The 24,579-nt window shown below is 39.0% G+C and overlaps 2 protein-coding genes across 3 annotated transcripts in view; one reads left to right on the plus strand and one right to left on the minus strand.

Annotated features, from left to right (window-relative positions):
- Window positions 1-649: 649 nt before the first annotated feature.
- Window positions 650-13,257, minus strand: ak9 (adenylate kinase 9). 2 transcript variants are annotated; one of them, XM_067573192.1, is made up of 36 exons: window positions 13,135-13,257; window positions 12,901-12,998; window positions 12,652-12,715; window positions 12,507-12,559; window positions 12,306-12,402; window positions 12,056-12,168; window positions 11,699-11,851; window positions 11,276-11,398; window positions 10,856-10,930; window positions 10,653-10,754; window positions 10,369-10,508; window positions 9,964-10,280; window positions 9,560-9,678; window positions 8,983-9,130; window positions 8,755-8,851; window positions 8,562-8,647; window positions 8,420-8,479; window positions 7,891-8,085; window positions 7,365-7,501; window positions 6,966-7,169; window positions 6,601-6,873; window positions 6,334-6,452; window positions 5,996-6,215; window positions 5,826-5,894; window positions 5,536-5,736; window positions 4,814-5,032; window positions 4,409-4,625; window positions 4,072-4,273; window positions 3,588-3,734; window positions 3,243-3,460; window positions 2,898-3,094; window positions 2,402-2,571; window positions 1,917-2,015; window positions 1,595-1,697; window positions 1,363-1,477; window positions 650-1,059 (listed from the first exon to the last, which is right to left on the minus strand). In XM_067573192.1, exons 1-36 carry the CDS (start codon window positions 13,175-13,177, stop codon window positions 851-853), a joined length of 5,202 nt encoding a protein of 1,733 aa, XP_067429293.1. In that variant the 5' UTR covers window positions 13,178-13,257; the 3' UTR covers window positions 650-850. The 2 variants fall into 2 exon arrangements, with proteins under 2 accessions (XP_067429293.1, XP_067429292.1); XM_067573191.1 differs by having other exon boundaries at window positions 12,901-13,001.
- Window positions 13,258-13,524: 267 nt separating this feature from the next.
- The window catches only part of fig4a (FIG4 phosphoinositide 5-phosphatase a), a 51,386-nt gene continuing 40,331 nt past the window's right edge, over window positions 13,525-24,579 (plus strand). Inside the window, exons 1-8 of the mRNA XM_067573195.1 lie at window positions 13,525-13,704; window positions 13,851-13,966; window positions 15,702-15,800; window positions 16,833-16,956; window positions 21,480-21,636; window positions 22,369-22,419; window positions 23,471-23,634; window positions 24,325-24,453. Of these exons, the coding sequence (XP_067429296.1) occupies window positions 13,904-13,966; window positions 15,702-15,800; window positions 16,833-16,956; window positions 21,480-21,636; window positions 22,369-22,419; window positions 23,471-23,634; window positions 24,325-24,453 (787 nt within the window). The 5' untranslated portion in view covers window positions 13,525-13,704; window positions 13,851-13,903. The remainder of the gene's footprint in view (window positions 13,705-13,850; window positions 13,967-15,701; window positions 15,801-16,832; window positions 16,957-21,479; window positions 21,637-22,368; window positions 22,420-23,470; window positions 23,635-24,324; window positions 24,454-24,579) is intronic.

A 24,579-nucleotide genomic window follows, 5' to 3' on the forward strand; every position in this document is an offset into this window, starting at 1 on the left:
TTCAATTCAGAATACTGGCGGGCTGTGAATTATACACTTTTAAAAATTTGCCAATAACGACCGCTGTATTAGCTATAAATGATGATAAATCATGAATGATAATCCCAGTTACACTACAGAATAATTAAAATGTGCCAATTACCAATCCCATTGTCAATTATCGCTAACTGGCATACACACACCACAAACTGCTACTCTTTGCCCTGCACGACACTTGTAATTGCATTTATCTGTTACTGTGCTGGGCCTATTTTTAATAGGAGTTTCTAGCTGATTTTTAATTAAATATAAATAAAAAATAATTAATTCTGGAAAAGAGCCATGAAGGCTGATTTTGCCTTTGATAGTTGCTTATTTTTAAACAGATTGTTGATGATGAAGTGTTATGGATATGAATCCCCTTAACTCACTAGAACCACAGGACAGAAACAATTGAACTACTGAAGACTGAAAAGTGACAAAGGACCCTCTAAAGGACAGGGCATCACATCTAGATAATATTGCTACGGTTTTGTTTTTTTGTTGTTGCTGGTTTTTTTTTTTGTTTTTTTTTAAATTAAATATTAAATGTTTCATTTTCTCTGTAAAATGCAATGCAAGAAAAGGAAAGTGCAGTGCCTACAAGAGGCCAAGCCACACTGACGCAAGGTTAAAGTAATGACCCAAGAAAAAGATTTATTTCTTGATGATGATGAATGCTCTAATACAGACAACTCTCAATTAGATAAATTATTAGGTTACTTTTAAAATATATTTGGAATGACTTTGTTGTCACACAGTTCATCCTATCTTCCTATCCTCATAAAATATACAATAACACGCTGTAATCCAAATGACATGACAGGCAAAGCTACATCACATCACTGGCTCCTGGCAGGTCTTCCAAGGCCAGGAACCTGATCAGTTTGAACTCAAAGTCAATGGGACGTTCACTGGGAGGCCTGTAGTTCCCTCTCATTGATGAGCTCAGGTAAGGAATGAGCGCACAGTTCTCTTCAAACATGGCCAGCTGCTTTTTGTACTTCTGGCGAATGTAATCTGTGCTCTGGTGGTTGAAAGCTGAAGAAAAGTGACATTTGGGTAAAAGAAACAGCACTGGTATGAAAATACTCATTACATTACAACTCAAAACTCTGGATTTAAATTTTACTGAAGCAAGAGTTTAGAATTATTATAACAAAAAAAGTGTACTTAATTGTCAAAAGTGAATTTACTCATTATGAAGGATTGGCCCCTTTGGAAACAAAGGGAAACCCATATCTAGGAAAACAGTGCTTAATATCCTTAACATCATCATTATTAAGTTTAAGCATTTCAAATATGATTCATTTTGACCAACAGTGAACCTGACATCTTGTTTACCTTTCAGATAGTAGGCCACATAGAGGAGAGCTGATCTCTGTATACTGAGGAAGGGATACTTTGGTTTGAGACACCCAACAGCTGTCATGGCCTTGATGACTGCTACTGCCACACCCTAAAATTACAGACTTAAGTCAGAGCAGGGCAGAAATCTCAGAGAAACATTTCAGAAATGTATGTAAAATGTTGACGATATTAATCTATTCTTCGGGAGTGTTTGAGCGTGTCTGACCTGCTCCAGGTAGCCCAACGTTGGAAGGGAGGTGAGGGGTACAGGCTCACAAAGAGGAGGAACTTTACTGGGTAACTTCTGGTCCCAGTAGGTTTCAGGAGCCCTTGAAATAAAATGTATCAACACCAAATTTCATTGAATGGACCAATACTTGTCGAGGCCAAATAACATTAACACTGTCTTTATGAAAAGTAACAGAGAGACTCATCAATGCATGAACAAATAGCACTGATTTTCAAAACTGAATAATCCTTGTGAAAAGAAAAATTGAGTAACTGACAAGCATTTCTGTAACATACAGTACAAAGGTATTGTTCCACACCTCAAAAACTTGTCCTGTTTCTGCTTTGTCTCAAATATGTAGATTTGTTCTCTGTATTCCACAGCATATTCCATGTTTCCTCGAACCAGGGCTTCATACCTAATGACAAGTAAACATTGTGAAATTCTCGAGGTTGACACTGCCGGAACATTTTCAATTGAAATTTCATGTTTATTGATTATGATGAAAATTATTTTTCATTTTCTCATTCCCTTATCTACAGCATGTGCTTTCAAAAGGGACTTTTGCTTGATCAATCTGGTGAATAAGGCTATAGACTGCTTATCAATTTATCAGATTTGATAAATAAAATAACTGACGCTTCCAATGATAAATAGAAACATCCACTAACCCATTAATTAATGTTCTTAATGTGTAAAATTGACAATTTGTTTTTATATATGCGATTCTTGAAAAAGTATCAAGTATTTCCAGCAAGACAGAGATTTATGGTTAGTGGCATTTTAATTTTGTGAATAGTGTACCTCTGTTTTCCATCCAGATAAGTGACAGGGCAGAAGCCTTTCATCTCAACTTGCTGTGGAAACCTGTTCTTCACCTGAATCTCTGTTAGCTTTTTTGGCAGCAGGTGGGGTTCTGGGAGAGTGTGGGGACAGCCAGGGGTCACAAATTGATCTGGAGTGGCAAGGAACTTCTGTGGTTGGGAGGGCAACATAAAAATGTCACACTTTTAATATCAATTCTATTTACCTTTTCAATGTGCAATTGAAGTGTTAATTTTTATTTTAAAAATGTATCTTATGTTTACATCTTATGCATTTTGTTTATCTTTTACCATTTCACTGTATGATATATAAATAATGAAATTTCCTGGGTAATGACAGAAATCATGCACAGAATATGAAGAGAAGAAAATCAGCTCAACTGACTAATTTGGCTTGAACGACTCTCCTCATGCATTTGTCTATTTAAACATCTGTGTGCAAGTGTCTTTTATAATTGAAGCCTCAGCACACTGACCTCCAAATGGTCATTGCCACACATTTTGTAATAATGTGCTCTGTACTCTGCTGCATACACCAGGGATGCAGTTTCTGAGCAGTCCACAAGGTGGTAATGTAGGGCCAGGCAGACCGGGCAGTACAGCCCGAACTCGCCAAGCTGACATTGCAGCTCCTTAGGTGTAATGCACAACCTGTTGATGCAGGCTGCTTGTCCTGCAAAATTAAAATGCATGGTGAAAATGAACTAATATGTGTTATCTTTTTACAGTATTTGAAGCATCTTTATCCACTTAGCTGCTCTCACAAACCTTGCTGAGCTCACCCCTGCAAGCATATTAGCCTCTGTTCTTCAAGAACTTACCCCTGCGGGTCCTCTCCAGGTAGCTGTGGATATATTTCATGCTGATGCTGACCTCCTTTAAGATGCTGTCCCAGATGCACCATTTGCTCTTTAATCCACTGAGCTGGATCCAGTTCTGATATTGTTGTTGGAAGTGCTGCCTCACATGCTCCACCTCCTGCTTGTAGCAGGAGTTACGAATGTGGAGGATCTCTGAGCTGTCATGCATCAGGTGAGGCCTGAAGTGGGAGGAGAGAGGAGGAACAGGAAATATTTATTACTACTTTGGGAAGTTTGTGGTTTTAAACAGCTCTCAGGCTTGACACGACATGATTTGTTGTGTGTTGTGTGTGTGTGTTCTCTGACTTGTTGGGCTTCATCTTGTCTACAAGGCCTCTCTTCAACACCTCCACTGTGTCCAGCTCCAGCTCAACTACTATCATGGGGATGATGCTCCGGGACCCCATTAGCTCTGCCTGCTTAAGTGTCATTGGAAAACCATCCAACACATACCTGAAATACGAAACAAGTCAGTAGTTTTCACAAACATTGTCAAGCAAGAGTACAGCATATGCAGTTTTCTTAATGAGTAGGAATACAGTCTGGTTCTTGAACCACTTGGAAGTGATTTTAATAAAACAAAAGTTAGGATCTTTTCAGGTCTTGAGTTTTAAGAACCATTATGTAGAATTGTTCTGTTTATTTAAACACTTCTGTCTTCTGCATTCTGTTAAATATTCCTTAAAATCCTTCCTTTTGTCGTTGCCTATGGAAGGCATTTTAGGGCAACTGAACATCTTAGTCAGACAAGAGTGAGGATGGAAATAAATGCAACACATCTCCGGCGTACCCTCGAGTGCTGCAGACCGTGCTCATGAGCGCCACCTCCAAGCACTGGATTGCCAGTTCATCAGGCACAACAAGACCCTGGGAGAGATGCTTTTTCGTCTGTACAGCTAGATCAGTGTGCTCCTGAGTGTTAAGAACCATACGCATAACACCACCGATGGACAGCCGAGCCAAGCCATACTTCTGAGCAAACATCTGTGCCACTGTGGAGAGAAAAACGCAAAACGAGAAAAATGCAGGCAAAGAATAAAAGAAAGAAGAGATAGATGAGTGTATGAGAAGGCATAAAAGGAACAGTAACCATGAGTGGATCATTTTTCAGCAGTCTTGAGTCTTACCAGTAGTTTTTCCAGATTTGGTTGGTCCAACAACAGCCATTTTCACAGGAAGGGATGGGATGGGCTTTGGCAGCCTAAGGTATTTCAAGGGGTTGAGCATAAATGTGTTGCGGTTCTCCTTAGATGCAAAGAAGTAGATATACTGATGGAAGAGCAGGGGATAGGTGGCATTGAGAGGCCACTGCAGCGGCTGGATTAAGTCTCCCTCTTTGTATTGCTGTGTGGATATAACAACACTAAGTCACAAACAGTAGTGCAGGAAATTGGTGTTCTACTGATACACAACATAACAAAATGTGATTCCTATTTGAAATCACATTTTGAGCTTTTATTGATCATAACAAATAATAACCTCATCCCACAGATGCTATAAAAAGGTTGCCGTCATCCCAGGATCATGCCTACCTTGATTGGATCCCAGCAGCCGAAGGCACTGTGGCACTTGTAGGAGGAGAACAGGAGCTTAAGTGCCAGGGTGTATGAGATGGGTTGGCATTTTTGGAAGAGTGATTCTCTGTTGGTCAGCAGAGGCTGGATTTTATTGAGCAGCTGATGCCGCACAATCCCCAGCTTGCGGGACGCACTGATAGACACCTTGGGTATGTTTTGTTCACTCAGTAACTCCTGATTAGAGTAAAAAAAAACCAACACAGAATATGTAAACATAATAAAAGTACAACTACTTTACAGTGTAAAGCTAGTCTTAAATGTAACGGTCACAGGTTGTCGTTTTGATTGTAACAGAAGGAAAGCGGGTCTCATCTAATATGAGCCTGTCAGAGATCAGATGCCAAAGAGACACAGAGTAGAGAAAAAAAAGAGAGAGGAGTGAGCGGCATGCTGCTGACAATGATAAACTCTTTTGTTGAGACTGTCGTTATGGACAATGAAAAGTAACCCTAAGCCTTTAAGTATTTTCGTTTAGTTTTCTGTCTACATCTATTTGTTAACCTAAATTAAACCAAGTGACAAGAAGAGGACTTGTGGATCCTTTTTCTTGCTGGCAATCACGGCATTCAGTGTACCTAGACCTATCATTTTACTAGTACTACCTGTGCTGTAACATAAATATTAGCAGAAATGCTAAAATATATGCATGTCCTTCATGGAATTGTGTGTCTTTGTACCGTCACAGGAACAACGTTGTTTTCATCTGTAACAAAACGCTCTTCTATCTCTGTCTCCAGCCTCTCAGTAGCAGCCTGCTCAGTCTCCTCACTCTCCGTGTCATCATTTTCCTCTTCTAGAGCGAACTCCTCTTCCAGCATGGCCTCTATCTCATCCTCTATGTTGTCTGCAGCTTCATCCTCTTCATCATCTTCTTCATCCTCATTATAGGAGATAGGGGATGGGAGGGAGGGGGTTAACCAGTGATAAAGTGAGGAGTAGTGACAGTGGTTATGATGGGATTGCTTACCTTTGTTTTGACTGACATAGCGCCTTTCTCTTCCATGAGTTCAGCTCTTCTCCTGACAATACTCTCCTCCTGTACAAAAGACATTATTGTAATTGTGCCAGATACTCACACAATCTGTGTGATAACGAAGTTGGTAGGAAAATTACACTACCAAGTTGTCACTTGCTTACCCGATTCTTCTTACGTAGATCATGCAGGAGCTTCAGCTGTGCTTCACGGTGGTTGCGGCGCTCACGCCAGTTCTCCAGGTATGTTGGCAACAGACGCTTCTGAACATCCGTGACATCCACCGTCATGGTTACCACAATGTCAGGGAAAAGCTGTTGCTGCAACATGTACTGCACCTCATCAGGAGTATAAGGGAATCCCTCCAAGATAAAACCTGTGGACCTAAATGATAGAGTATGTTCAGATACTGAGTGCCTGATGAACTGGAGACTGAAACGTTTACACATTCATTTATTAAGGAGGTCAGAAAATGGGGCAGGAAGTGTGTGTGTACAACTACATGTAAGGCTCCTGTTTCCAGTATGGTGCGATAACCATATCCAGGATCTGTGGAGCCAGTGGTTCTCCATCAGACAAATAGGCTTGGATGGCCTTTTCCTCATCAGTCAGAACCACTTCCTGTTGTAGACACACAAATGCACACTATTATATCACTGCAACCTGGATTGAATTCAGTGTCAAAAAACATCATACTTCACCAACTAATGGTTCTAAAGGTTAAACAAGGCACCATAATATTGGAAAACTTGCTACAGAGAACGCTGACCTCCATGTTGACAGAGGTATCCTCTGTCTCCTCTTCCTCCTCCTCCTCCCCCCTGGCTTCCTTTATCAGGGCTTCCAAGTCCTCAGGAGACTCCTCTGAAGTTTCTACCTCATCAGTGTAAGGCACTCGCTTCTTTGTCTTGGCCATTATGAGCATTTGGAGCTGCTCCCTGAACTGAATATGGAAAAGGCCAAGTTGATGGGCAAGCCACTCACCTTGAGTGGTCTTCCCTGACCCTCGGACACCAAGCAAAAATATCCGTAGGGCAGGAGGCTTGGATAAAAAAAAAAGTAAGGAACAGGTTAGGTTTCTTTTTTTGTTTATCATTCTATGACTGTCCTCTTTCTTCTCATATCAGATTGTACCTTGAAAGGCTCCATCTGTGCAACAAATTGTTGAGGGTTTTGAAGGAAGGATTCCTTGGCCTCTATGCTGGAGAAATAATAGGTCTTCTCTCGGTACTTGGCTGCAATTTCATCCGTGCAGGGCCACAGGATGTTGTGGTTTTTTAAGGTCACAGGACAGAAGTGGTGGGTATCACCCAATAATCTCTTGACTGTTGTGTCCCTCTGGTTTCATTTAGACAGAGGAGAAAACAAAGTGAAAAATTGATATTATGTATTGTTTTCCAATGCTGTAAAAGCCTGTATCTTCAATTATGAAATCTTCAGCTCTTCAATAATAAATAAAAATATAAACCTAGTTTGTAAATGCAAAAATGTTATTGATTGGGCCTTTAAAGTAAGAGACTTATGTTTACTGACTTCGTCCTCCTCATCTGCTGCGTCATTGTCACTGCTGCCTTCCTCAGCTCTCTCCAGCTCTGCTAAGGCCTCGATATCCTCTGCTTCCTCGTCCAGGTCCACTGGTGACACCTCCCAGGACACATACTTGAAAGGTTCTGCAGAACATGCATGTAAACCAGAGACTGGGCTGTGAGTTTTTCTAGACAAAAAAAGCATCTGGTGGAATGCATTGCATTTAAAAACATCCATCACAAATATATGTACTTCATATCTGAAACTAATCTGGCAAATTGTTCATCTTTACTTTGATTTAACTGCTCATTAATATTAATTTCATCGTTGCATATTCATTTCCTTCCTTATGCAGTGCCAGAGATGATGCTAATGCATGCAATTGTTGGTGTACCATATATTACAGTAATAGTTTCAGTAGCGTTGATCTAAGATGAAACATTAAAAACACCTAAATTAGGAAAAAATAAAAAACTTCAGATTTCAGGTGTAAGAAAAATTCAAGACTGAGATTTTAAAGGGTTACACTCACTCTCTATCTGATGGATGATCTCTTTAAGCAGGTCCTCGGGGCACTTGCCACTAATCTCCAGTACTGAGTGACTGACAGGTAAAGTGGACCGCATTTGCTCCCATTCTGACACAAACTGTTGCAGTTGCAGTTTATAGTCATTCATCTCCGGGCCGTCTGGATAACCCAGCTTCCAGTTATTGGGTAGTGCCGAAGCTTAAGCAGCACAGTGGGAAGAAGAGAGTCATAGAGGAAAAGTTCACTTCTGCTTTTGGGGCACTTACATATAGCACACTAAGTAAATACAAATAGGATTATATGATTACATTATTGGATTTTATCATAAAACATTTTGTTTTATTTCGAAAAAGATGAGTTGTAGTCATTCTTGTTTAAATTTGATGGCACATCACTGCAAAGAGATGAAGAGCCATACACTAATGCACCAAACTAAATTCGCCTCTTGAGGACAGTAAGAATGTTTCCTCTCATATAACTAAGACGGAGCTATTTCCATTTTTGACAACAGCATTTAATAAAAATGTCTCACCTTCCTTTTTGTTTCTGTCAGAGTGTGCTGTGCTGTCAGTCTCAGATTGCTCAGGATTTTCTGCAAAGGAAATAATTAAATCCTACAGGATCAAGGAGACTATGTGAATTCAGGCTGCTTTATATTGACAGAAAATAAATACCTTCAGGCTCTTCGACAACTGTGTCTAGATTTGACACCAGATCTGCAGGCTTGGCCTCTACCTCAGATTCCTGCACCTTGTGGCTTCTTAAATGGAGAGAAATTGAGCATAAAAACCAAAACTGCATACACAATCCAGCTTGAATTGAACTTGAAATCACACAATTTTATAGCATCATGTCAACTGCACTCACAAGGCCTCTTTCTCCTTCTCTGACTGTTGATCCTGAATCCTCTCCCTTACTGCTTTGTCCACGCTCTCCTTGTTCTTCTCATACAATCTGCTCAAAACTTTTAAACACATTTGAATTCAACGATGAGGGTGTAACATGTATCATACAGTAGACACGAACACGAAGGACAGCTCAAGCCCAAATATAATTTAAAAAATGTTTGTGATGTGTTTTTTCTGTGTCTCCTACCTTGATTTCCATCACTGTCTTTGAGATAGAAGAGCATGTCTGGCAGGATTCCACCTTGTTGTAAAGCATACATTTGGGAGCAATTCTTGGGAAAGTTGTCAAGCACCCAGCCAGTCCTGAGCTCTGCATCAGTGTCTGCCTCTTCAATCTGTGACATAAATCTTATTAGCAACGTCACTTCAAAGTGTTTTATATACATACAAAAATGAGATTTAGATCTATACTAAATCTAATTTTAAGCTTAGTTTGGTTTAACGTCAGCATCATATTTACTGACTGTATATGATAAATGTGATGTAATATTGTGCCTGTCAGTGTCATGCCTCTGTTTGTTTTAGGGTTGCATTTGTATGTGCTTGTTATAGATTGCATCCTACCAAGACACTGAAGATGAAAATAGTTTTCAGCTGACTGGTACAATACAATGATTGCGTACAAATAAATTCAATCAATCTGAGAAAATTCTAACAAAAGACAAAAATAAAACTTGTGAAAGGGATGGTTGGGTATCCTGAATAGCAGAGGTATATTATTGTGTATGTAAACATGCTACCATATTTCACATCTTTTGACATACCTCTTTTATACGCTTCTCCAGTACCTCTGCATACAGTCCAAAGGGAGATGTGCTCATATTTTTGGCTTCCTCCAGTGCACTAAGCACCATGGCTTTTACTTCTGGATGATCTTCTGTCACTGAGAACGGCAGAAAACATTTGCACACAAATACAGTGTATTCTGCAGTATGTTTAAAAAACTGAAAAAGGAATTTTTTTCCATGTCTGTCTGCATTTGTTTTTGAACATCTTATCTTCCACAGAATTGGTTTCATCTAATGAAATAAAATATCAGAATAGTAATTCAAACACATGTTAACAGAACTGTAAATAATGCTTCATATAATATTGTATTTTCTAAATCTAAAATAACATTTTAGAACTGTAAAGTAATCATTATCAATATCAACCAAGCTCAACTTGCCCAAATTCTGTCCGGCATCCATCTCCATCTTGATTTTCTCTATCGCAACCTGTGTGGTCTCCTCTTTGATCTTGTCAAGCCTCTCCTGCTCAACCTTGGCCAGAACTGGCTGCACAAGTTCGTTCATGTCAAGCACCAGTGCGCCGTAGTTCTGAGCTAGAAGCTTACATAGGGTGCTCGTGCCTGCCTGTGGGGGTCCAATAATGGAAACCCTGCATGGAGGCCGGGGCATTGGAGGAAGCAAGTACCGTCTGGGGTTTGCAACAAACTTCTGGCAGGCCTCTTGAGATGAAAGGATGTACAGTTTGTCCTGGAAGCTGTACAGGGGTTGATAAGAGAGATGGATGACACTTTCAATCGGTCTCACTTTAAGCTACTGCATAGATTCCTGCCCTGAGCACTCACCCCACAGATAATTCAGGCTTGCCAGGAACGACCATGCCTTCTTTCAGAGCAACAGGACAGGTTCGCCCCCAGAGGCTTCTTCTCCACCTAAAGCTAGGGGCAACCACCTTGGAGGAGGACATAATTCTCAGTAGGTCCTCCTGGAAAAGAGATGGATGCAGGATTAAACCACATATAGTTACATTAGTAGTGGATTCAGTGGAGGGTTTATGTTTTAAAGAATCACCAACAGGTACCCAGAGCAACATTGAAGAAAAATATGAATATGGTCAATAATGGCAGACCGTGTCAATGTCTTCTGGCAATTCTTCATCATCATTCTGGTGGAGGAGGACTGGAATGGAGACACGCTGTATTGCCATGGATCCAACACGGGACATTACAGACTAAAGGCGAACAATCAACAAACTATTGTCAGCCCACAGAATAAATGGACAGTTCAACAGAGTTTATTTCTATTTATTTCTGACTGATCTTTGTGTCTTACAGAGTGCAGCTCTTCAGGTTTGTTGTTTCCATCCAGCTCCAACAGGTAGAGGGGGTTGTGGTCCATCATGTAGTCCTGAAAAAAATCAGTTATTTGGTCTTAAAAGTTTAATCTAGTAAGCACAGTGTATTTAACTTTGTCAATGAGGTGATTCATTTTAACCCCTCATTATACGTCATTTAGAACAGAACGTTAAATGGGGTAAATGTGGGACCAGAACTTTGGATCAGGCTGCGTTCATCAGTCACACCATCTGATCATAAGCAGTAAGGTCTCAGGTGACGTCTTCTAGACATCACTGGTCTGATTCTGACAAAACATGAAGGTCAAGCTATGGCTGCACTGTGTGTGGAGACTGACATTATTTCATTTTTTAATGAGCCATAATGTGTGAGAGTGTGTACAGCAGAGGTAACTCACCTCCAGTGGTCTGAGCATTTTATCCTTATATGTGTTGATTCTACGAGAAGCATTTCTGGCCAAATTCTCTGGTGTCCACACCATCTGGTCAATAATATCCTTTTGGAGTTCCTCTTCTGCAGCCTACAACCAGAATAATCCTTATTAGTGTGAGAGGGGATCCTGACTTGACTGCATACGTGTTTACAATTTACATGTGAAAAGAATTAAAGGAATACAGCTTTTGATTATTACATCACATTCAGGTACTGTAAAAGGTGACACTAATTACACACTTATCAGTTTTATTATGAGAAATAACGGGTAAAGTGTCTTTAACAATATGCAAAACCAAAATCAAACAAATAATACAACATCAGGGGGAATTTTTGATTGTTAAAACTAATTAAACCCACTGGCAAGAGGTTTTCCCATGAGCCATACCTGCTCCTCTTCATCCTCCACTTCCTCGTCTTTGTTCTCCTTCTTCTTGTTAAACACGTCCTCACGCAACCACTGATCCCTGTTGTACAACTGCCCCGTCTCTGGGTGCTGCTTCTGACCTGACAGCCTCTGGACCAGGTCCTTGTCCGCACACTGGTGGAAGAGAACAGATTCATAGATTCAAATTCAAACCATTCACAAATGTCAGAATACAGCAAACACTAAAAAGGCTCATTAAAAAAGAAAATACTTTAACTTTAATCAATTATCTTAGATGGAAATAAGACCATATTAAAAGGTAGAGAATGAATAAATTGCTTTGTTAAACAATACACAACTACCAGACGTGTGAGTAACCTTGATGTTGATGATGAAATCAGGTGTTAGCTTGAGGTTTTTGATCAGCTCAATCTGCTCACGAATCTTCAGACACTCCTCTGACATGCACGGCAGGCAGCTCAGTACATATCCTGTGTCACAACACATGTATCATCGAATGCTCTTACACTGGTGCTTTGAATAACACCTTACTGTGCTGTCATTGCTGCTCATATAAGCACTTTCTGTACCGAAAGTGATTAAATACACTCTTAGATGCATGGCTTACCATAGTGCTCCACATTTGGTGAGTTAAGCTTGGCAAGTATGAGCTGGAGCACCATGTCTTCTGGTACACTTTTCCCCTCGGATAAGATATCCAAGAGCTAAAATAGTCAAACAAGGCAATTCAGAAATCATAATAAGCTACAACATGAGGGGCATATGGAAAAAACCCTAATGCGCAAAAGGGACAGTTACCTATACTTACCTCTTTGCCTTCCTTTGTTTTATTTTTAATATGTGTGTTGAGCAGATCTGTGTCTGAAATATAGAAGCAGATGACAAATATCTGATGTGAATATGAATGATATTATGTTGGGACAGAGGCCAAGAAATACAGGATTTGTACTTACCATCAATCAAAATACACTTCCAGGACTCTGCAATTTTTTTGGCCAAGGTAGATTTGCCAACACCCTGCAATAAAAAAGTCTTTAATTCAATTCAGTTTCATACAATAAATCTAAATAAATCACTAATATCCACAAGTGGTCATTTGTGGTTGAAGTTGTTTGTTTGTGTGTGTGTGTGTGTGTGTGTGTGTGTGTGTGTGTGTGTGTGTGTGTGTGTGTGTGTGTGTGTGTAAAAGAGAGTGAAATTACCGGTCTTCCAACTATAATGAAGCAGGTAGGTTTGGTGAGAAGTCTCTCTCTCTCAGCTTCATCTTCTGTGAGGTTGTCAACTAAACGGTCCATATGAGCTTCTCAACAGCATCAATGCACACAAACAGAATTTGTTAAATGTCACAAACAGAAAAGCGCCATCAAACTGTCAGTTTCTTTGTAAATTGCTGCTGATATAAGAGTTCATATTTCAGTAAACAGAAGTTTACGTACCGTTACTTTGGGACATTTTTCTATCTTTTAAAACTTTTATCATTGTTTGTTCGGAAGGAAAGTAGCATGAACTGCGTTACCCAGCGTTAAGTGGCTAGCCAAGGTTAGAAAGAATATTGTTACCATAGCAACTAACAAACTAAAGGGCTAGGGGTTAGCTAGTTAATGCAGCCGAAGCTACTTTATGGCGTGAGCGTATATTTGCCGCGTAATGTTCATCATAGTTATAAACAGTTATAATGACCATAGCTGTTATCTGTGATGACAAGAAACATAGACAAAGAAGAGTAACGTTAGTCATTGCCTCTATTATCAATTCGCATTTTGGACTCTGCGAGACACCGTATCAGCTGACACGAGCTCAACCCAGTCATTCATGACAGTCACCTGACTAAAACAAATTCATGTCGCATGCCCCTCTGTGCCAGCCAAAAAATGCTTAGGCAGGTTACAGTCAAATTTAATTAATAATAACATTCAAACCAGTTGTTCTGACTGCCAGAGGAGATGCGTATTATTATCCTTTGGGACGGTTTGGTGCTAAAACGCAGCTAGCTAGCTAAGTTAATGGTGAGTAACTTAAGCTAGGAAATGCTAAGGGCCAAAATAATGCATATGCTATAAGTATCAGGTTTAACTTTGTATATATTGTCTTTTGAGTTTCATGACGTGAAGTTATCACTGATTTACACATTGCGTCTACATTCACTCTGCAGCTCTTCTGTTCTCTACTCTGGATTGGGATTGTTAAGAGCATAAAGGGGTAAAAATGCCTCAGTCAGCGGCTACCATCAGTGGGATCCAGAGGATGGTTCTGTATGAAACCAGAGCCGTAAGTCTGACATATATTTGTATGCTGTTATTATGACTGTTTCGTTGTGACTTCAGGTCAGTCTGTGCATGGGTTTACACCTTTACGGTGCAGGTTAACAGAATTATCGGAATTACATAACAACTCATTCAGTGCCTGTTTACATTTGGCTATCCTGATGCTTGATGCAAGAAAACATTTGCTTTTCCACACTTCTTGGTCTGATGGAAGTACCTTGCTAAGAACACTGTGGCCCTACTTTTTTTTAAAAATGTATTTATTACTACACACATTATTCAGAAGTAATTTCCCAAGCTAGTCTGAATATTCACTTACATTCACATTTCCATCTCTAATAAGGATTCATCGTTCCTGCTGAAATGTAGACTCGGATGATGCATTTTCTAACTGTACTAATGTAAGAAAAGCATGCTTAGTCTATTATTTTAACATTGAAAAAGTTAACAGAAGTAAACATGAGGATGAAGAGAGGTGGTGAGCTACTGTAGGATTGTGAATACTTGTCAGCAAACACTAGATGGCAGCAAAAGAGTGTTTTTGGTAGTTTGCTGCACCAGGTGTATCCCAGTCTGATTCTCTGATTGACCATGACCTCCATGAGGTCAATTATTAGGGGGATTTGCATCATAATTGTCTAGACAGATAGAGTAATGATGTTTTGCCAGACAAAATTACATGTCAATAACAATTTAGATTTGATTTAGTCTGTGCACATTTGATATAAATATTTGCTTTTAAGCACCATTTAGGCTTGTCTTGTTGCCATGTTTTTTCTCCTCTTGAGAGACAAGTTGTTGTCAACCTTCTGTCTCTATTGTGTATTGCTTTGCCAATACACAGTTTCCCCCTTATTACATTAGTGTAAAATTGAAGTTGTGGTACAGTACTGTGCCTGTCATCACTAGTAGTCACAAACATTTGGACAATAAGACAGGAAAACATTAGTCACAGTCAAGTTAATGTAATATCCTATTGATCTTCTCTCAGACCATTTTGCTGAACAGTGAATAAATAGACTGTCTAGCTCTTGGACAAAGAGGGCTCCATAGTATACTGGGAAGTGTGGAACAGGACAAACTGGCTATAATAGGTTTCGGACTGTACTGATACACGGTGTTCCAATTTAATGGTTTTTAGTGGACAGAAAATCTTCAGCCATCTCACAACCCAGTGTGAGGAAAAAATAATGACTTGAAAGAAAGCGACATATAAGGGAGACACAAAGGAACACATTAGAATGTGGCCTTGTGATCAAAAAGGTGCTGTGCCTACATGTACTCTCTAATTAAGTGTACATTTCAGGTTCATGTGCAATTTATATGATACATATCTGCCTTGAATTCCTTTTTTGTCCAATTTTGCAGGCTTCTATTACATTCATTTCTACCTGGGTCTTATTGTGGAGATAAAATGTTGCACATTTATAGGGGGGGAAAAATGCCCTGAATGTCCCTGAGATGTTAATAATGGGACTGCACTGTAGAAGGCCGTCTTGTAATAACATAGACTGTCTATGTCTATTGAACTGTGAAAACTACATGTCTTCTCTTAAACACATCTCCCCACTGTGTTCTTATTCAAAATTGGTTATAGAAACTGAGTCTGCTCTGAATGTCACCCACGATAAAGCTACTTGTTCTGATAACCAAGTACTCACAAAATATTATGCAACCGCACAAGTCATGTAATATGCAGATGCAATATAGTGCAAACATGGTTTTATTTTTCTTTGCAGAGGTATTTTTTGGTGGGGAGCAATCAGGCACAGACCAAACACCGTGTCCTGAAGATTGACCGCACAGAACCCAAGGACCTGGTCATAATTGACGATAAGGTGAGCGCTGAGTTTTCACCAGAGTTAGTACAGTGCTAATGTATATGCTTATGTAATACAGTACAGTACGCCTGGGGGGGAAATTGTACAATCAGTCAGCGTGTCCCACGAGTATTGCAGATGACAGCTTAGCTGATGAGTGCTGAGTGCACCTCTTTTTCTTCTCCGCTGCTCATTACCGGGATCTATGAGCTGGGAGTTGATTTGTTTGTTCGTGTTGCGGGTGATTATGATTATGATGTGTTTGTTTTTATGAAGCATCCATGACTAAATATCCATCACCCCACGCTCTCATTCCTGCAGATATTACGCTGACCTTTGGAAACAGTGTTTGTTTTTCATTTGAGTGGCATACTTTAGTATTTTAGTAACATTGTGTTGGCTGCTTGAGAACGTGATAAAGAACTGGAGGTGAGAAGGTTCAAAGCAGGAAATACAGCCTCATCTTTCACTTTCTCTTGGTTCATACTGTATGTAAAGTAAAACTGAGACACATATAATGTAATGAAAGGCTGCTTAGAGCTCCTTGAAATTCTGAGATGAATAAAGATCATACAGCAATCTGTAGATCCTAAATAATTGGATGTTGGACATCTACTAGATTTATGGGTTTTCCAGTGGAAAGCATTAAATTCCACAAATGAACAGGGCATTCACACACAAATATGAATGATATAAACACGGTTACTGTTTATATATTACAATATTGCAGAAATAATTTGGGTAGCAGCTAATCTATTTTTGGCTTAATTGCTTCGCTGAGGATCAATGTAAACGTTTTTGCAGAAAATGGGCAATTAATAGAGAAGGCCTTTTAGTCATGTATTTATTATTGCACCGACTCAGTTGTACAAGTCTTACAGTAATAAATGTATTAGTCCAGAATTATTATTCCACAAGCAGCTTTTCTTTTGAGAAACAAATAGATCATTCTCTGTTTTCTCCTGCCTTGTATTGCAAGGTAGAATGGACAATATGGTAACTATGCATGTATATATATATGTGTGTGTGTGTATATTCTTCTGTTTGTAGCATGTGTACAATCAGCAAGAGGTGCGGGAGCTACTGGGCCGCCTGGACCTGGGCAACCGCACCAAAATTGGCCAAAAGGGTTCCTCTGGCCTGTCCAGGGCAGTCTCAGCCTTTGGCATTGTGGGTAAGTGCAATCCCTCCACCCTCGTCCTTACTGGCACAGCAGTTACCATTGATGGCTTTATTTTAACTCCAAAGCATTGACCTGGTTCTGCATATTAAGTACAGGAGATGGAAAAACATAAAATAAAAGGAACACCTGGAGGAATAATGCAATCCACTACAATATAGCCCAGCCACCACTACTACTTGTTCCTTTGTGAAGCTTATAATGTTCAATTTTGAGGCTTCAAATAATGACCATCAGTGGCATAGTCGCAGGCAGCAAGAAGCTTTTTCACAGATTTATTACTTTCCCTCTTCTTTTGTAGAAAGTCAGATAAAAAGAAACTGTAACAGTATTGTTTGGAAGGACAGCCTGTAACTGCAATAGTCAGCATGACAATTACCATTTTCACCATCTTAGTTTAGCGTCTTAGCATGCTAACATTTGACAATTAGGACTAAACACGAGGTATGGAACTAACGATTATTTTCATTATCAGTTAATCTGTCAGTTATTTTTGCAATTAATCGATTATTCATTTGGTCTATAAAACATCAGAAAACAGAAAACTAAATGTCTTGGTTTGTCCAATAAACTCAAAAATATTCAAGTTACTATTATGTAAGATAAAAAACAGCTCATTTTCAAATTTAAGAACCTGGAATCATCAAATCTTTGGCATTTTTGCTCAAGAAAATGACCTAAACAATTCAGCTGTACCTAAAGAGTACAGCTGAGTCGGAAGGAATGTGAGTAAGTTTTGCAGGTATTTGGTCATAAACCAAAGAATTGGATTTGAATTGAAACGAAGACCTGATGATGGTGCTAGATGAAAAGTGAGGGGATCACCAAATTTATAACAATGTGGGGAACATACATTTCAGTACCAACTGTTATATTGAGACATTTCCCACTTTCAAAACAACTGAAATTACAGTGTAGCGCATGATTCTTGATTCATTTTGGAGGAAAAACAGCTCATTGCCACTGTCTCCGGATCAGAACCTTGGAGAGCTGATCAAGTCCTGAGAACAGTCATCAGGACTGATGATGATTCTTTACATGATTAAAGTTAATGATTTAATTTTTGAACAATATTTAAATATTTTTTAACATTTTTGAGAGTACAGTGATCAGGTTTCCCTACTTTCAGCAATAAAAACCCCACTGATTTGACCTGTTACTCCATGACTGAACAAAACGATTGTAAAGAAACCAAAGCTGTAATTTAAAAAAATAAACCTTTTCAAAAACCAAACAAAGATAAATTTGCAACAAATTAATGAACAGGATCTTAAACTGGTGGTCTGGGGCTGACCACGGGAGGGTCCAGGAGCAGCAGAAGCCAGTGTGCTCGTTATGGATTGTGCGCTTTCCCTTTGCGCACGAGCAGATCTGTTGCCTCTGCAGAGAAGTGCTCCTTCTTACTACTTGGCAAATGCGCCATCATAATAGCAATCCGCCAAGGTGCAAGTGCACCTGGCTCTTAAAGGGAATGAGAGGTGACACTGTGATTGGTTTATTGCATGTTACGCCGAAAACTTACCCATGATTAATTAGGAGACTATGGACAACCCCTTTGAACCATGCGCCTGGCGCATCGACCATTTTTCCGCCATTAAAATAGCAAAAGTGGATTTGGACACACCCTAAATGCAATTGCGCCATGCGCTTCAGACCATGCGCTTTAGATCATTAAAATAGGGCCCATAGTGTCTCTTTTCTGGCCTTTTGTTGACCCAACGCGCAAAGCACCGATCACACACACATTCTGAGCTCAACGGTTCTGTCCGTCTTATCTATATATAAAAACAAAGGCTGTGTCACATGACAACTTTGATCACATGTGTAGCCCCCGCCGAGCTGTCCTTTCACAGCGTTTTCACCCCAGTTCCTACTGTATATGGTAGGTAATTGGTGTGACAGAGCTGTGAATTTCATGCTTGTGCCGCTTCATCAGTTCTCAAGTCATGACCTACATTTTGTGGTATGGACGGATACTTGACAAAGGAGGGTTTGACTTTGTCGATAACCTGTCCTGATGATGTCATCAGATTATCGATCACAAATACTTTGTCTGTCTAATTTTAGATTCGGTTGAACTAAAGTTAAAGCAAGCTCCATATTTATTTACATTTTTACATGTGGGTTTTATGGGAAATAGCCAATTAGCAATTAAAAGATTGCAATTTTCCTTGTAAAACATGGAAAAACATTTTTTTTAATAAAACATCAAACAAAGACTTTTTTTTTAGAATTAACCAATCAGTGCTGTTGTCCTAATGAAAAAAATCAATCCAAAACCACTTAAATGAACTAAAATCAAATCAAAACAAACCTTAACTGCAACAAACCAACTTGATGTCAGACACGTTACTGCCTGCAGGACTTCATTTCCCTCTAAGAACAACCAAAAACAAAATACAGATTTGATTAGCTTGTGTAAAGTGGCTCTATGCTTTAACTTCCGATCTTTACGTTGCTGCCATCGGGTCCGAATAAGAATTGCAATGGTCTAATTTTTACAATTAATCCTCCAATTAACTTTATGTATGCATGCGTGTGTGTGGAGCTGTATATGTTTCCAATTCTGGTAAAGGAAAATACTAGCAATTGTAGGCAAGACTCTTTCAAAGCACAATAGCAACACATCTAAGATGAAACTGAGTCTGTCTCCCATATAAAAAAATGCTCTAACAGTGTATTTTTAAGTTTCAATTCGGAATCATCTTTGAAGCCACAGATGGGTCGGTCACATTGACACAGACGAGCCCTGACTGTGACATTTACTTATATAAATTAGATGCTTTTTTATTCCTCCACTGTGCCCTGATGCCATCTTTTTTCACAAGCAGCTATTTGGCAAAGTCACTGTGTCATACATGGAATAAAAGACTGATGCAGCCATGTCGGGTACAGTGTATCCTGAGAGGCCCTTTGCCTGGCACCTCTCTTATTACAACATGTAATGAGTATCATTATTGTAAGTATATTTTTATTCACTTTCATGTGCCAGTTTTGTCAGTCTGACCCATCTCTGGCAGGAACAAAAGTAGGAATTGTCAATCTGCAAAGCCACAAGTGTAAGAATATTAAGAAGTGGGCTGTGAAAGTATAGTTGGCTCTCACACAAGGCTATAGCTGACACAGTCAGTGTTTTTATACAGTCAAACGTACCTCACACTCAGTTAGTCATTTTAACTGTCATCCAAAGTCATCTTTAGTCTAGACAGAGCCTGCAAAGGACAGATGTTTGTTGGTTTTTTTGCCTGTTACAGACAGACTGACAGCTTATAATGTTTCAAACTAAACCAAGTATCAATATCTAGTCTAAGAGTCAGAAGTATCAGACACATTTCTGTGTGTAATATATGAAAAGATAGACAATTAATACTACAGGATTAAAGCCTAAAGTATGATTAAATAGAACAGCTTGTATGCCTTGTTAGGCACTGATGTGTTCAGATAGGAATGGAAGTGATATCAAACAATTTGAAACTCCTACATTGAGTCACTCATCAGGCCGTATGTCCCATCCTGTCTGCTCCGGTCTGCAGATGAATGACGTCTTGTAATCCCGTCACCGCCTGGTACAAAATCACAATTCAGACTCTTCTTGTTTTTAGTTCCGCGGTGGTGGAATGAGCTGCTGAGCTCCACACGGTGTGCAAATGTGATGTTAAAAGTTCAGACGTGATGAAGCCCCCTCCCGAATCACAAAAGACATTATACAACTGTTGCTGTTTTATATTGTCTAAAAATTTAACAAACACTGAAATATTTCTTTTAGAGGATTAGTGTTGAGCCTTGTACTTGAGCTGATGTATTTTTTATGGATATTTTTGTTTGTGGATTTACATCATACTGTATATGCACCTGAATTTGTGGCCTTTCTCTTTGTGGAAACATAGTATGGACCTCATCACCCTTACTAGCCAGCTTACAATACAAGGTTACGATCATAAATAGTCCCAATATAGGGAGGCATCTTATCAGCTGCAAAACCGCATCTTAGCAGAGATATTATGAAAGCAGTGTGTATTGCACTTACATAAACTGTTGGCCTTGATGAGGCGAATACTACTAATAACAGTCAGACAGTAAAATAAACAGGCAGACATCATCCATATCCATTCAATGTGTATTGTCACAGATGAGTAATAAGCTCATCAAAAGCTGAAGGTAAATCATTGACTATGTTTCATGATTTCTAGGTCAGGTTTTCATTAATAGGTTGGAGTGAGTAGGTAATATAGTGAAATATGACACACTAACACTCATGATCCTCCTCCATAAATTGAGTTGTTGTTTGTATTGTCAAAGCCGAAGTTGATATTCAGGCTGCAGAATGGTTGGCCTACTTGTTGAGATGTTTTTTTTCTGAACAGCAGTTACATCATGTGAAACACTCTGGTTATATCAGTGGTAAAGTGGCAGAGAAAATGGTCCTTGAAAGTAAAGTTTTGCATCTTGATTCACACATTATAAACTATACTGCGTTTGATTAGTTTATTCTAAATTTCTGTGTTTATTCTTGACAGGGTTTGTACGTTTCCTCGAGGGTCACTACATCGTGTTGATCACCAAGCGTAGAAAGATGGCTGACATCGGTGGCCACTCCATCTACAAAATTGAAGACACCAGCATGATATACATCCCCAATGACTCGGTCAGGGTGACACACCCTGATGAAGCAAGGTACTGTCTTGTTCTCCTCTTTTACCTTTCCTAACCTACATTTGTAAGGGTGCCATTTAAGACCTTTTGTTCAGTCCCAATGTTTGTAACTGCCATATATTCATGTACACACTATCGCAAGCAATTTATGAAAACACACACTCATTGGACACACTATTGTCTTGGAAATAGTAATCAAATTTTTGATGAACATTGAAATAGAAAGATGACCTGACTTTCTAGTTAACAATTTCTGCACAACATCAGAACATTGAGGAATCAGTCTGACACATTGTGAAGAAAAAATGCTGATGAAATGTTTTTGGCAAATGTAGCAGGATTCAACTGGGAACATTTTATTTTATATAAAATTCCAGTAGAATGTTATTTATAAGCACAAACTCCCAGGAAAAGTATAAAACAAGGGAATTTTTTTTTTTAAATAAAGAAGAGTGATAAGAGTTTAGATAACAAAAGCAAACAATAGTGAAGTAAGAACATGAATGAATGTAGTTACAATTTGATTTATATTTACATGAGTTTACAGCATTATTGATGATCAAACATACATCATATTCACATTAATGATTCTACAAAAGGTCATGCAAATGTACAGAATCATGGTGGTGGACTGACATTATGAAAGATTAACATATTAAACTTATTAACAAACTGCCTTTTAAAGATGATACGTCTTCTTTCCTGAAATGTCTTTCAAATCTGCCTGACTGAGTTTTTGCTCTCTTACTGTAGATACGTGCGGATCTTTCAGAATGTGGACCTATCTAGCAACTTTTACTTCAGGTAAGACAAACTTTTAGTCTAAATTCACCGACAAACAAAAGAAAACAACTTCAGGCGACAGTATTTATCACTAATATACACAAAATAGAGAAAATAGAAAAATTAAATATGCCAGCTTTGAGGAGGCTTACTACACATTGATATACCATTGTTTGTTTGTTTTTTTTTAAACTTTTAGCCCCATTTGAGAGCAGGATATCTCAAAATTTTGTTGGAAATTTGACCATTTACCAGCGAGCAACTGGTCAGATCCCAGTCAAAACTGAATTGTTAAGTTTTTAAACTTTGTGATGATATAGTGTGTGATATATGTGTGATATAGAACATTTTTTCTATTTTTCCCACAAACTACTACATTGATTTGAATAAAACATATCTGGTGGTCATGATCATGTATAGTGATGCTGATCCAGATATATGTTGCCAATATTTTTCTATTATTAAACAGTGGAATGGGAAAAGAATGAATAAGGAGTGAATGGAGCAGAAAGTGTGATTAACTCAAAACAAAGCTGGCCACATGTGATGCCGTCCAGAGCTCCACTGAGGCCTAATATTATCTAAAAGTGGCTTAAGTTTACAGTATCTGACCTCCATTTTCCTGTTTTTTATATCGAGAAGTTTGCCTTTAGTTGTCACAAGGAGTCTGCACACAGCCTGTAGAATTTATTGAATGTTATGAAAACTTCTACAACAGTTCACACAAAGGTTTTCATGTCCTTCATGTCTGTTTGTTCCAATTTTGAGCAGCTACTCAATAGCTTTATAAAAATGATGAAAAGCTGCAAACACAACTTTTACTATGAGTCTTTTAATATCAACAACTAAGAAAATAATCTCTTGGGTTTCATTTTGAATATATCCTAACAAAAGTTAGCACTTGTTGTTCTCAGCTCACAATCCTGTGTGACACGGATTACATCTTATGGTTCCATTTGTACAATGCAGAATGAAATTGTTTATAGCTCTATTCCCATAGTTTGGTCTAAATTTGCTATGAGACTGTACAGGCTGTACTCGTTTAAAATGACACTGTTGTTGTACCCCGCAGCTACAGCTACGACCTGAGCCACTCGCTGCAGTACAACCTGACTTTGCTGCAGAGGCCTTATGAACTGTGGTCATCAGCAGCCTCCTCCGCTGAGGAAGAGGTACACACACAGAGCAAGCAGGACAGCTTCGACATCTTTGAAGACGAGGGACTGCCTACGCAAGGTGAGCGGAAGTTAATCAATAGCCCTTATGTCCCTCTGTTTTGTTCTATTGGTCGGACCTTGAGAGAGCACTCCACCTTGTTATTGATGGAGGAGCTTGGTGGTGGGTGCCTACAAGATGAGAATCACTGGCAAAGACACATAATAGCGTGCTAGAAACTCAAGCAGTGACTAGACAGATGAGATAATGTTGGAGGTAGGAGGAAAGCGAAGAAACTCGAGAAGAGTGGACAGCGATAGCTCAATCTTATAGTTGAAGTTCAGTAAACTTTCAGTAGAGATGAGAAAACAATACAAACTTCTAAGCCACCTCACGTAGTAAATTAAAAGATAACACCAGTGTAATTGATTCCATTGATTCCCATAAAGATGCAATGATGTATCTGATCTACTGCAGGTTTGTCTTACCTTGTGGAATCCCATTAAAAAAATCAGTTGAAAATAACTTGCTGAGACACTGCTGCCTTGATCATTTTGTGTATTGTGATACAGTAACACAAGCTTAATCCCAGTTAATGCTAATGTTTCTAAATATAAAATACGCTCTTGTTCCATTTCCTGCGTCACCTCAGATGAGCTTCTGTTGTTTACTTTTTTTTCCATTTTCTTGCTTTCTAACTGGTCATTTGGTCTGATCCCAGTTCAGTAAAATGATCCTGAGGTTTTATGTGTTCCTTCTCTTCTGCCACAGTGGTTTACGGCCTCCAGAATGAGCCGTACTACAAGTACGTGTGGAACGGGAAATTGCTGGAACGAGTCAAGGACATCGTGCATCATGACTGGCTCATGTATATAATCCATGGCTTCTGTGGCCAGTCCAGTATCCTTTAATTCTGTGACGCTAAATTGTGTGGCTTTTTTATGCGTCTATGTGTCATTCTTTATTTTTATAACATTATAATTCTTTATATATAATTAGATATTATGATTTAAACGCCCAGCCATA

The sequence above is a fragment of the Thunnus thynnus genome, chromosome 18 (genome assembly GCF_963924715.1).
Source record: "Thunnus thynnus chromosome 18, fThuThy2.1, whole genome shotgun sequence".
Taxonomy (NCBI): Eukaryota; Metazoa; Chordata; class Actinopteri; order Scombriformes; family Scombridae; genus Thunnus; species Thunnus thynnus.